The sequence below is a fragment of the Anomaloglossus baeobatrachus genome, chromosome 10, assembly GCF_048569485.1.
Source record: "Anomaloglossus baeobatrachus isolate aAnoBae1 chromosome 10, aAnoBae1.hap1, whole genome shotgun sequence".
Classification (NCBI taxonomy): Eukaryota; Metazoa; Chordata; class Amphibia; order Anura; family Aromobatidae; genus Anomaloglossus; species Anomaloglossus baeobatrachus.
The window spans coordinates 171,490,039-171,502,358 of record NC_134362.1 but is presented as its reverse complement, the minus strand read 5'-3'; the positions used below and the strand labels follow the sequence as shown (position 1 = coordinate 171,502,358).

General features: G+C 43.3%; 1 protein-coding gene across 2 annotated transcripts in view; it reads right to left on the bottom strand.

Moving 5' to 3' along the window:
• Positions 1-12,320, bottom strand: part of CMIP (c-Maf inducing protein) — a 171,838-nt gene that overhangs the window by 21,173 nt on the left and 138,345 nt on the right. The window contains exons 11-14 of one of the 2 annotated variants that reach the window (XM_075325846.1): positions 9,980-10,045; positions 6,083-6,109; positions 5,725-5,773; positions 698-823 (exon numbers count right to left, since the gene is read on the bottom strand). In XM_075325846.1, the coding sequence (XP_075181961.1) occupies positions 698-823; positions 5,725-5,773; positions 6,083-6,109; positions 9,980-10,045 (268 nt within the window). The remainder of the gene's footprint in view (positions 1-697; positions 824-5,724; positions 5,774-6,082; positions 6,110-9,979; positions 10,046-12,320) is intronic. The other variant, XM_075325847.1, reaches the window with a different exon arrangement.

The window sequence follows — 12,320 nt, the reverse complement described above, 5'->3', positions numbered from 1 at the left end:
CCCCCCTTAATGGCGGGATTGATCAATAGTTTAATGTGTATAAAGGCCTACCAGCTCTCCCCCACAGATGACATTGTGGGAGAGAAGGATATGTTCTTCCTCAGATAAGCCACCACTGGAAGAGTTTGGCATTGTCTCTGAGGCGAGTGTTCCTGTGTATGGGGTAGTCGGAGAGATTGCCATTGACTGAACACTCAGCCAAATCATCATTCAGCTGATAGCCATCTATTGTATATGGAATCCAGACCCAAGTTGGCACATTAATTGACCGAAGATAGAGACTAGTGATGATGGAGAAGTACCATGCTCGGGTGCTTGGTATTCGAAATGAGCAGATCGGATGGAAGCTCTTCCATAAAAATGCTCGAGTCTCCCATTGACTTCCATTATACTCGGTACTCGAGTTGAGCCTGTCCGAGTGTACGACGTGCTCGTTTCGAGTGCTGCCAAGATGTAAGATTTTAATGCCGGCAAACACTATCCAATCACCTGACAAACAATTTTTGTTGGGTGATTTCCGCCATGGTTTCACAACCCGATAATCAACGTTCTGGGGGTCTTTCGAACTCTTGTTCCCAATATTGCCTAATCTATATAAACCTCCAACAAATTACAAAAACTGAAATCCATGCGTCATGAACAATGAATGGATTTTTTCCCCCAACATCTCATCAAATCCTTAAAAAATTAAACTCACATTATTGCAGACACGTACCATACTGGCAAAAAGTTCACCATCGTCATCGCAGGCAACCCCTCCGGGGCTGTACAGCTGGAACCAACCGTCTTTCCCAGCTCTGACGCTTAAGAGACATGAATGGACCTGCGGGAGAAGGAAGGTGAGATTTTTCAGACAACGGAGATATACTTTAGACAATGAAGAGATTGAGAATAAGAATGCATTTTCGTGGCGGATTTCCAGAATTATTTTCTCTAGCACTTTTTCCTCTGAGAGAAATCTCATGCTGGCATCCAATCAATTTTTGCATACACAAGCCCCAATAAAGACAATACCTTCAATTTTCTTGCATAAATCTCCCACTAATGTCAGGTTGTGTAAGTCTTAAAAGGAAATCTGTCAGCAGGTTTTTGCTATTTAATTTGAAAGACGCATGATGCAGGGGCAGAGACCCTAATTCTAGTGTTGTCACTTAGAGAGCTATGTTTGCATAAAATAGGTCTTTTATCAGCAGGGGATTATCACTAAAGGACTAGGTGCCTTGTGTCTCCTGGTCCGTCCACACCCCCACCACTGATTAATAGGTTTCTGTCACTATACAGTGTACACAGAAAGCTGCCAATCAGTGATACACAGCTCAGCTTTCTGAGCTCTGCAGTAGAGAAACTGATTTCATTACAACTGCTGCACCCAGTAAAGTAAGTGATATCGCTGAAATCAGGGTCTCTGTCCCTACATCATGCTGCTGTCACATTACATAGCAAAAACCTGCTGACAGGCTCCCTTTAAAGGTTACCTGTCACCTACTCACCTGCAGGGTGGTCCGGTCCATCACTGGTCGTGACCTGGCGCTTACTCTCTTCTTGCAATTGCCATCCTCTTTCCCTGCTTCGTGTGGAGGACGCGTCCTGTGTCATCCACACAGTGTCCTCCATTGTGCTCCTGCGCACTCCTCTCTGCTCTATTCGCAGCAGGGCAATGTACTATAATGCGCATGCGTGGGGAAATGTCAAAGAACGCCTGCGCATGCGCACTACAATCAATACTTTAATCTGACCTCAGCAAGGCACATGCGCAAGAACAGAACGAAGGACACTGTGTAGATGACATAGGATGCGTCATCCACACGGAGCAAGGAGGACGGCGATCACAAGAAGACAACAGGCACAGAGTCAAGACCAGTGACGCCCATCGGATCGGACCGCCCCAATAGGTGAGTAGGTGACAGGTTACCTTTAAGATCCATTTACACCACAAGATTATCGTTCATAGGAACACTCAATCCTGATAATCCATGGAGGCTAAACACACTGACAAACGAGCAAAATGCTTGTTCGTCGGGTGAAACAATCTTTAGGGTTGCACAAAATTCATCATTCTTGGCAGCTCATTGTCTTATATAAATATAAATAGGACTTGTTGCAGAGAATAATGGCACCCTATACGCACACACTGATCTATTACTGATCTGTGAGAATTGGCTATTATACGACCACCAACCGGCAAACAGTGGTCACTCAACCCTGTGCAATGTTCAGTGCAAATCGGCCCTTACATGTGCCACCATTATTTGCTTTGAATGTATATAAATTTGAATACATTTTTCTATAAACCCCCCAGAACACCACTAATGACAAAAGCTTCTAAAACAAACATCACTCCAAACATATTTTCCGTGACATTTAGAGAAGAATCCCCAGTACAGCCATTAAAATAATGTCCCACCACGTCGTCTCCTGAAACAAAGAAAACTATTGTGTAAATTAATTTAGAGCCGCAAAAAATGCTCTTATTAAGTGATCCAACTACAACGCAACACTTTTTTTTTTTTCTCAAAACAGATGTTAAAAATAAAATTTCCATTGGTTAATAATGAAAACAGAAAATGCAAAACTGAACGTATTTATAATCTGCCCAAAAAAAAATCCAAAAAAAGGCAGAATGATGACGCTTATTGTGGCTTGTGTGTGATGTTTTCGGAGAAAAAGAAAAACCCACAGATGAACATCGCAGCTCTATACACTTTTTTTGTGGCAGCGGTCGAAAACTACAGCCCAGATCCGAATCAATTGTATATAAGCTGAGCTGCTAGTACACAGTTTACGGAGCCGTGCTGTTCCAGTCCATACAATGGTTGCGTCAAAAGCCAGACAATCAGAGATAAATATGTAAAAACGTTATACCGTAACATGGACGGTAGTAAGAATATTGAACTATATGATGCCAACTGGACCTGTCACTGTTGGACCACAGTGTAGACAAAGAAATACTAAAATATATATATGTTAACTAAAAAGGTAAAAAAAGGGGACATGAAAATCGGTCAGTGTCATTTTAAGTATTTCTCTCCACGGCCCCTCTAACAAAAAGTGTATAAGTTCCCGTAATTGCTGGGGATGAGGGCTGACAATTCAGACTTTCTTTTAACAAATATGTTCTTTGTACATAAACATCTGACCCAGTTTACAGGAAATGAGAAGTATTTCTTAATGACAGTGGTAATGCTATGAGATCATCCGCTAACCTCAGACTACCATTGCACATAGTCTCACATACTGTCAGAATACGGTCACAAGTCACAGAGAGCATTGCTGGAAGAGACATATCGAGAGAGGTTTTAGATTGTGAGCCCCAATGGGGACAGTGGTGATATCGTCTGCAAAGCGCTGCAGAATATGATGGTGCAATGTAATTAAAATAAATAGGCAAACAGTTATTTATCAGTAGGGACCCAACTGTTGGGACCCCACCAACCCTCAGAATGAAGACTACACATTTTCTCAGCAAAATGGCACTCCCAGCTGCCCACTCACTTCAATAGAGACATATTAAGTTCTCACATTGCAAGCGGGTGAGAAGTGACATTGATGTCATCTCTGACTCCTGTGGTGCTGAGGTAAGAAGAGGCTGCTCACACTACCATTATTATTATTATTATTATTATTGTTTATTTATAGAGCACCATTGATTCCATGGTGCTGTACATGAGAAGGGGGTTACATACAAAATACATATACACGTTACAATAGACAGACTGTCACAGAGGGAAGAGGGCCCTGCCCTTGCGGGCTTACATCCTAAAGGATTTTGGGGAGGAGACAGTAGGTGGGGTGTAGGTTGGGCGGCAGCTCCGCACGGTGGTGGGGCGGCAGCTCCGCACGGTGGTGGGGCGGCAGCTCCGCACGGTGGTGGGGCGGCAGCTCCGCACGGTGGTGGGGCGGCAGCTCCGCACGGTGGTGGGGCGGCAGCTCCGCACGGTGGTGGGGCGGCAGCTCCGCACGGTGGTGGGGCGGCAGCTCCGCACGGTGGTGGGGCGGCAGCTCCGCACGGTGGTGGGGCAGTGAGGTCATTGTAGATTATAGGCATTTCTGAACAGATGAGTTTTCAGGGTCCGTTTGAAGTTTGCAAGTGTAGTAGATAGTCTGACGTGTTGAGGCAGTGAGTTCCAGGAGACTACCATGTCTCTTTGATTAATACTAGAGATACTAGACATACTGAAGTAAGAAGAAACTGCTCACACTGCTGTCTACCATATCTCTCTGATTGAATACTAGAGATACAAGGTATACTGAAGTAAGAAGCTGCTCACACTCTTCTGTACCAAGTTTCTCTGACAAATACTAGAGATACTAGGCGTACTGAAGTAAGAAGAAGCTGTTCACACTTTTTCCTACCATGTCTTTCTGATCTAATACTAGGCGTGCTGAGATAAGAAGAGGCTGCTCACACTGCTGTCCACCCTGTCTCTCTGATCTAATAGTAGGCGTACTGAGGTAAGAGGCTGCTTACACTGCTGTCCAGTCCACCCTGTCTATGTGATGTAATACTATAGATACCAGCGGTGCTGAAGTAAGAAGAGGCTGCTTGAACTGCTGCCCACCATGTCTATGAGATCTAATACTGTAAATACCACAGGTGTTGAAGTAAGAAGAGGCTACTCACATTGCTGTCTACACTATCTAGCTGATCTAATACTGGAGATACCAGGAGGCTAATATTAGAAGTAACTGCTCACACTGCTATTCACCGTCTGTGATCTAATACTAAAGATACCAGAGGTGCTGAGGTAAGAAGAGGCTGCTTACACTACTGTCTACCATGTTTCTTTGATCTAATACTAGAGATACCAGGCATACTGAGGGAAGAAGAGGCTGCTCACACTGCTGTCCATCCTGTCTGTGATCTAATAGGTTTGCTGAAGTAAGAAGAGGCTGCTCACACTGCTGGCGATCATGCCTCTCTCATCTAATACTAGAGACATCAGGCGTGCTGAGGTAAGAGGCTACTCACACTGCTGTCCACCCTATCTTTCTGATCTAGTACTGAAGATACTAGTGGTGCTGATATAAGAAGAATCTGTAGACACAGCTGGCCACCCTGTCTTTCTGATCTAGTACTGCACCAGGTGTGTTCAGCTAAGAAGAGGCTGCTCACACTTTAGTCCACCCAATGTGATCTAATACTGGGGATACCAGGGTGCGGAGATAAGAAGAGGCTGCTCGCACTGCTGTTCACCATGTCTTTCTAAGTGCCAAGCGGCTGCTGTGACCTGAAGATAACCAATAACACTATGTCAGCCTATCTCCAGGTCAGAGCAGCAGAGCTTCTCACTGCACATATTCACAGGCACCTATCCTGATAATGTAACATTATGATTACCTCTCTAAACAAATCAAGTGTGTATAGTTAATTGAAGGCATTTAAGAATCTATTTATAATGGCTTTTTTTTCTATTCGTGGAGAACCCCTTTAATTAAATGAATGGGAACGCAGTTTACTCACCGAGAACAATAGGCTGTAGGTGTACGGAAAAAAAAAACCATTTGTACACTACCAGAATTTCTGCATATAAATTAGAATGATTTAGTGGCAGGAATTCTTTAATGTGACACTATGGCAGATTTGGACTATGAGATTGTCTCCATAATTTAATATCAGGTGAGAACATGATTTTTTTTTTTATTCACAGCTGCCCTGCAATAACCCACAATAACACAAAGGATCCATCTCTTCTCACCATCATTGGCCCCGGGGGACATTCTTACCTCTTGCCTGGGGTCCTCGGCAAATCTCTGAATGACGTATTTCAGTTCCCTACATGGACAGGACAAGAAAACACAGGTTACTTGGCTCAGCTGGGACATTCGCCTTGATTAGATATCCATAATAACCTGTAATTCACCAACAACGTATTTTCCTATAGATTAATTTCTACTAATAAATCACAATGCTTGCATTGTACAACATGAAAAGAATGTCGTCAATGAATCGCATCCAAAGCAACAAAGGAAATATTTTTAAGGTTGCTTTTTTTTTTCTCCATTGAAGAAGTATGTAGCTTTTGTCGTTTCTTTTTTTTTTTTTTTTTTTTTTTTTTTAACACCTGCAATAATTAATACTTACTTTGTGAAGGTTTCATGGGCAAGTGCTCTGTAACAAAAAGAAACACGTATATTACTTAAGTCATTGGCATGCATCTTATGCAGAAGCATCCATCATAAGAAGAAGGTAAACAGCATTCCCAATGTCAGGTAGCAGAAGCACAAGCAAACGATAAATGAAAAATAAATTCATATATTATATATATATATATATATATATATATATATATATATCATACATATAATATATATTTATGCTGCTTCACAGCTTAATTTCTCAACACTGGCATATCAGATACCTACAAGACTGGTATCATTTTTATTGTTATACTGCTCCCGATACTTTTCAGGAATAAAATAGTTCTGACAGATCCCTTTTAAAAAAACAGCCGATTGCGCCCCCACAATTAAAGCTAAAGCGTTTCAGGCTATTCTAGTAACCCAACAAAGGTAAGAATCCAAACCCTATAACTACTCTAAATAGTCAAGGTCATCAACTTATGGCTTGCCAATTAGTGCCAGTAAGTGGCACATATAATTTTGTGAAGCTCCATATACAAATCATAGAGGTTGTCCACAACTTTTACATCGATGGCCTATAGTTAGGATCATCAATAGCTGTTTGGCCAGGGTCCGAGATGCCACATCCGCACTGATCAGCTGTTCTTGGTGACAGTGGCAAATTTTTGGCAGCCAGAAAAGCTTGATTCCAGACCTGTCCCATTAACTGATGGTGGTCATGGCCGGGTACTGCACATCCGCCTTCCATTACAGTCAAGCTGTGGCCACTATTATTTGAACTGCGCATTTCATTTACCGCCGCTGAGACAGAGAGCAGCTGATCGGCGGGGGTGCGGGGTGTCTGACCCAACCGATCAGACATTGATGACCTATCCTAACGATAGGCCATCGATGTAAAAAAAAAAATCCTGATGGTTGGTTTTCTTTAAAGTAAACCAGTGCTATACTGGCGCTAGGATGCTGATTGATTGTAAGCATACCCTCTGTTCAGAGATTGGATGTTTTATTTCAGAAATATGTGCAAGTAAGTTTCCAGCAATGCATTGCTATTTGATTGACAGGTGCAACAGGAAGGGAATATGTGGGTCAGGACTTGCTGTCTATTCTTGCCCCTGTCTGTTTGCGTCGGAATTAACATATACGACGGCAACAGGTGGAGGAAGGCAAGGCAGGAGGCAATAAATTCGACCCACATATTCTCTTCCTGTTGCACCTGTCAATCAAATAGCAGTGCATTGCTGTAACTTTACTTGAACATATTTCTGAAATAAAACATCCAATCTCTGAACAGAGGGTATGGTTACATTCAGCATCCTAGAGCCAGTATAGAACTGTTTACTTTATATATAAAAATCCTGCTGGTTGGTCCTCTTTAACCAATGCCTTAGTTCCCCCACATTTGCAATTTGATACCTAAATAACTGTTCAGTTTTTTAATAAATGTAAGCTCATAAGAGGTTGAGATAGGAAGTCCAGGACGCTATATTTTAAAGGCAGTGACCTACTGTTTAAATTATGTTTTAAAATTGAAACATTTTTTTATTAAAAAACAAATATATCGCGTAAAACAAGACTAAATTCACATGTACATTAGCAGCAATAGACTGACTCAGGCCCTATCTTTTACACTAAACATCTAAAGAGTGTGTTAAAGGAAGGGAGACTGTGACACCATCAATTGTGAATAATTAATCGTACGTTATTCGTTGTGAAGGCGTTATCAGTCATCCTGACTGTGAAGATAATGAGACTGTTGAAAAATCTTTCATAAAGAATAGTCAGGATAGCCCCAATTTAACAAAACAATTTGACCATATTTCTGCCACAAATTGCTTTGAAATGTCCCTAAATTTCTGTGCACCCCTTAATAAATCAGTAGCTTCTGACTTCCCCACTTTCCCCATCAAGATCGCTGTAAAAATCGTAAGTCTGGATGGATCGGGGCCCGAGAGTTTAAAGTAGCCAGTGTGAAAATTGCAAGATTTTTTATTTTTTTTCCGGATTGTGATATGAAAAAATAAATAATTTCCAAAATTAAATGTATAAAATTTGGAAGACCCGGGTGACGCAATCCTTATTTTAATGATGTTGGAACATCACAGAGTGGACCCTTTTTGGGTTTGCGACCGTTTCTATTTCAGCCGCTTTCCTTCCCTCACCGTGCGCTCATAAACTTTATTCTGTGGCTACTTTTATTTTGTCGGAGAGCCCAAGTGACTTAATTAAACCTCGGTCACATCTCCATTAATGAGAATGACAAAGCAATTATAAGTGACATTGCAGAGTACGTTGCATCACTTACAGTGGAATAATGCAGTCCCCTGTGCATCGCTGGAAGACAGATTTGGCCAAATGACGCCAGTGTGTTTTTTTGCTGCCTATAACTTTAATGCCTGCAGTCACTTTACTGCGTCCGATCCACGTGCAAAGTCACCAGGACCCCTGGGTGTAGTTGGTTGGTAAATGGGACAATTACAGCTGTTAATAGCCGTTCTCCATGGATAAGATTTTTTTTTTCAAACACAAACGCTCATTAGTTCAATCCTGGAGGAGTTCTGTTGTTTCTTCCATCAAAACAAGAAGTGACTCTATGCTTCCTACACGTATACCAAAGAACCCGAACCAAGACCTTTAAGAATGCACCCACCAAGATCATATCATTTGGGTTCCTATCCTGACACGCATTGTATAAATACCTGGATCTGTGCCAGGGTGCTCCTCCGACCTTTCTGGTTTTCATAGAATTGCTGGAGAGTAACCTTTCGACCTTCTAAATCACTGGGGCCAAGGTGAGGCCATGATTAAAGTATTCCCGAATTAAGGGGGCTGAAGTACTGACAGCAATTCATCACGTATGCCAAGAAACTGGGTTTTCCAAGAGTAAAAACGAAACCCTACATTGGTCTGGGGCAGAGTCTCCACTGCCGCTCCCGTTGTCTTCCGCACGATGCTTGGGCCAATGGTTCAGCCCTCAGACTCTCCCAAACACAGGGGCGCTAGTTCGGTGGACTACACTCGTGTTCTGTTGATGCCCCACTGTCTGCCGAACGATACTTGGGCCAATGGTTCAGCTGACAACCAAATCAGCCGAATCTCCCAAACCCAAGAGCGTTAGATCGGTAGACCACACTTGTATTCTATTGGCGCCCAGGTGTCTACCGAACGATGCTTGGGCTAATGGTTCAGCCAACAGCCAAGACAGACGAATCTCACAAACACAGGAGCGCTAGTTGAGTAGACCACACTCTATGAGAAAGCCATTGGCTGACATGTTGGCCAATGGCTTACCACCACGAGAAAAAGCGTTCGTCAGCCCAAATCACCAATGTCCGATTGACATCTCTCTCAACCGTTAGTACGTCAGCTGAACCAGTTATTATTGGCTGAACCCATTGTTATCGGCTGAACCCATTGCTATCGGCTGAGTCCCTTATCGGCTGAAACCTGTTGTTATTGTCTGAAATCCGTTGTTATTGGCTGAAACCCGTTGTTATCGGCTGAGTCCCTTATCTGCTGAACCCCTTGTTATTGGCTGAACCCCTTGTTATCGGTGGGTTCACCACATTCCGATGAGATCACTTTACGATTGTAATTGGTTCCTTATTTGCTTACACTTCATGACAAGTAACGAGGAACCGATTGAACCTGCATATTCATAGGTACAGGACAAGAGATATTTTACAATTCTGTGTCAGAGTATTTTTAGGGAGCTTGGTTCTTATTAGACCAGGCCATCCTCTCCATGTGTGTAAGACTTTATGGTTACTCCAATGTTACACCCCAAAAATACATTAAAAACAAAACGATGCTAGACGGAGCATGAAATAATGATTATTAGTCTCTCTTTACACTTTTCTTATATAAGGCAGATAATGGAAAGTCACAATGCTTTACTCACTCCTTGGGAAATGGGATGGGTTGCAGCAGACTCGCCAGGGCTGGCCGCCAATCGTCATAGTCAGACCTGGAAGATAAATATAATTTCATTCTGTGCCCTTTTACTAAGTAATATTTAAACACTAAGAAAACACCATAAAATACATATGTGCAACACAGCCCAATCATGAAGCAAATAAAATGGATTAGAACCATTGTGGGTTTTTCGTGGAAACATTTGGACAGTGCTATGGTGAGTGCACGGCTGGAATGATCAGCTTGGTGGAGTGTCACAGACACATTGACGCTCCTGTCCTTGGACCACAGGCCATGAGGGCTACAGACAAACCTCAGGAAACCCTTTTAAAGATGAAATTGGTCTTAAACTGTATGAATGCTGGTGTACTTACTTTGAATATCCCTACCAGAATGACTGCCTTATCTATCATTCAATGTCAGTACAGCCTCCCTGTAAGTAATCAATAGCATCTAGACCAGGACATTGTGAACTTCCTAGTTCAGCACTCAAATATTAGCAACTTGGCTGCCAAGATGTGGCGTAAGGCCATTCCCAAAGTGCTAGCCGAGGAAGTTTGCACTGCCATGATCCTGCTGTCATGGAGTGACAACGCGGATGCTGGACTAATGTCCGACAATCGTTTTTGGGAGTGTTAAATATTTCTATCCAACAGCCCTAGATTACTAATATGGGAATGCTAGGATTTCCCATAAGGTGGAATGTCCCTATTGACCCCCACCAGTCATTTCCATAAAGTGACTGTGGCCACCGTTATGGCCCCTGGTCTCATAGTTCATTTTGGCCTCTGTCACCAGTCACTCCACAAAGAGACTGTGGCCACCGTTTTGGCACCATGCTCTCATGGCTCATATTGGCCTCTGTCACCAGTCACTCCAGCGAAGAGACTGTGGCCACTGTCATGGCACCATGGCCCATATTGATCTCTGTTGACAGTCACTTCAGCTAAGAGACTGTGGTCCCTGTTATGACACCATGCCCTTGTGGCTCATTTTTGGCCTCTGTCGCTAGTCACTCCAACAAAAACTGTGGCCACTGTTTTGGCACCATGCGCTCATAGATCATATTGGCCTCAGTCGCGAGTCACTCCAAGGAAAAGGATGTGGCCACTGTTTTGGCACCATGTTCTCATGGCTCAGTCGCGAGTCACTCCAGAGAAGACACTGTGGCCACCACTATGGCCCATGTCCTCATGGCTCATATTGGCCTCTGTTGCCAGTCACTCCAACAAAAAGAATGTGGCCACCATTTTGGCATCATGCTCTCATGGCTCATATTGGCCTCTGTTGCCAGTCACTTCAATGAAGAGACTGTGACCACCATTATGGAATCATACCCTCATGGCTCATATTGGCCTCTGTCGTCATTCACTCTAGTGAAGAGACTGTGGCCACCATTATGGTACCTCATGGCTCATATTGGGGAGAATGATCAAAGACAGTAGTGCACGGTTATGTCCCTTCTTCATCCCCATAAAGGCCAAGGGCACATAGCACGGCTTGAATAAGTAGTCGCAGGCTCTTTGTCCTGGGGATCAGTGGGATCAAAGTAGACGGCCCTTATGGATTAAAGCATCTATGACGGAGTTTCCCAACCAGGGATCTAGGAAGCTCTAAAGTTCCTTGGAAGACAATGGAGGCGAATGCTGGGAAACTTTCCTGATCATTTACTTTGAAACTTTTATACAAGGACTGACTGAAAGCAGAGCCTGGAATAATGACACCGGAGAGTGCCAGATACCGTAACTGTGCCTTAGATTCTTGTAAATGACTGCCACAGCAGGTGACCGCTGCGCAGATAAAGGAATCGCCTGATACTGTACCTCATGAAGAACTTTCCACTACTACTGTGCCCAACACATGAGATTTGTGTTTACGATGGGCATTAGGGAATGTAAAGCAGCTGTTCCCTCCGAGAATAGATTTACTGTGGCCGTATTCTGCTCAAAAGAGCCGGGATCACATGTGGCGGAGCCAAACCACTAACCTAATGGGCCCATTGGCCCCTGTATCAGATGAGAGCGGAGCAGAGGGGACTGTGTATAATATACTTGGAGGGTGTACTCTAAATAAAAAAAAAAAAAAAAAAAAGAAGAGGATTTATTTCCCTCTACTCATCCTGATGACGCCATACGCCCTGTTCTGTGCTCATGCACTTTTTTAGCCGAAAGTGTGACCCCATTGCAACCCTGACCCCGTTTCCTCTGCTGCCGAAAGATCTGACAGCTTCGAACCAAAATCCCATAGACTTTCGCAATTTCCTTTTTAAGAACTGGTTTCCCAGAAAGTGCATGTAAGCGTATTTCCCCATCTATAATGGACATTAC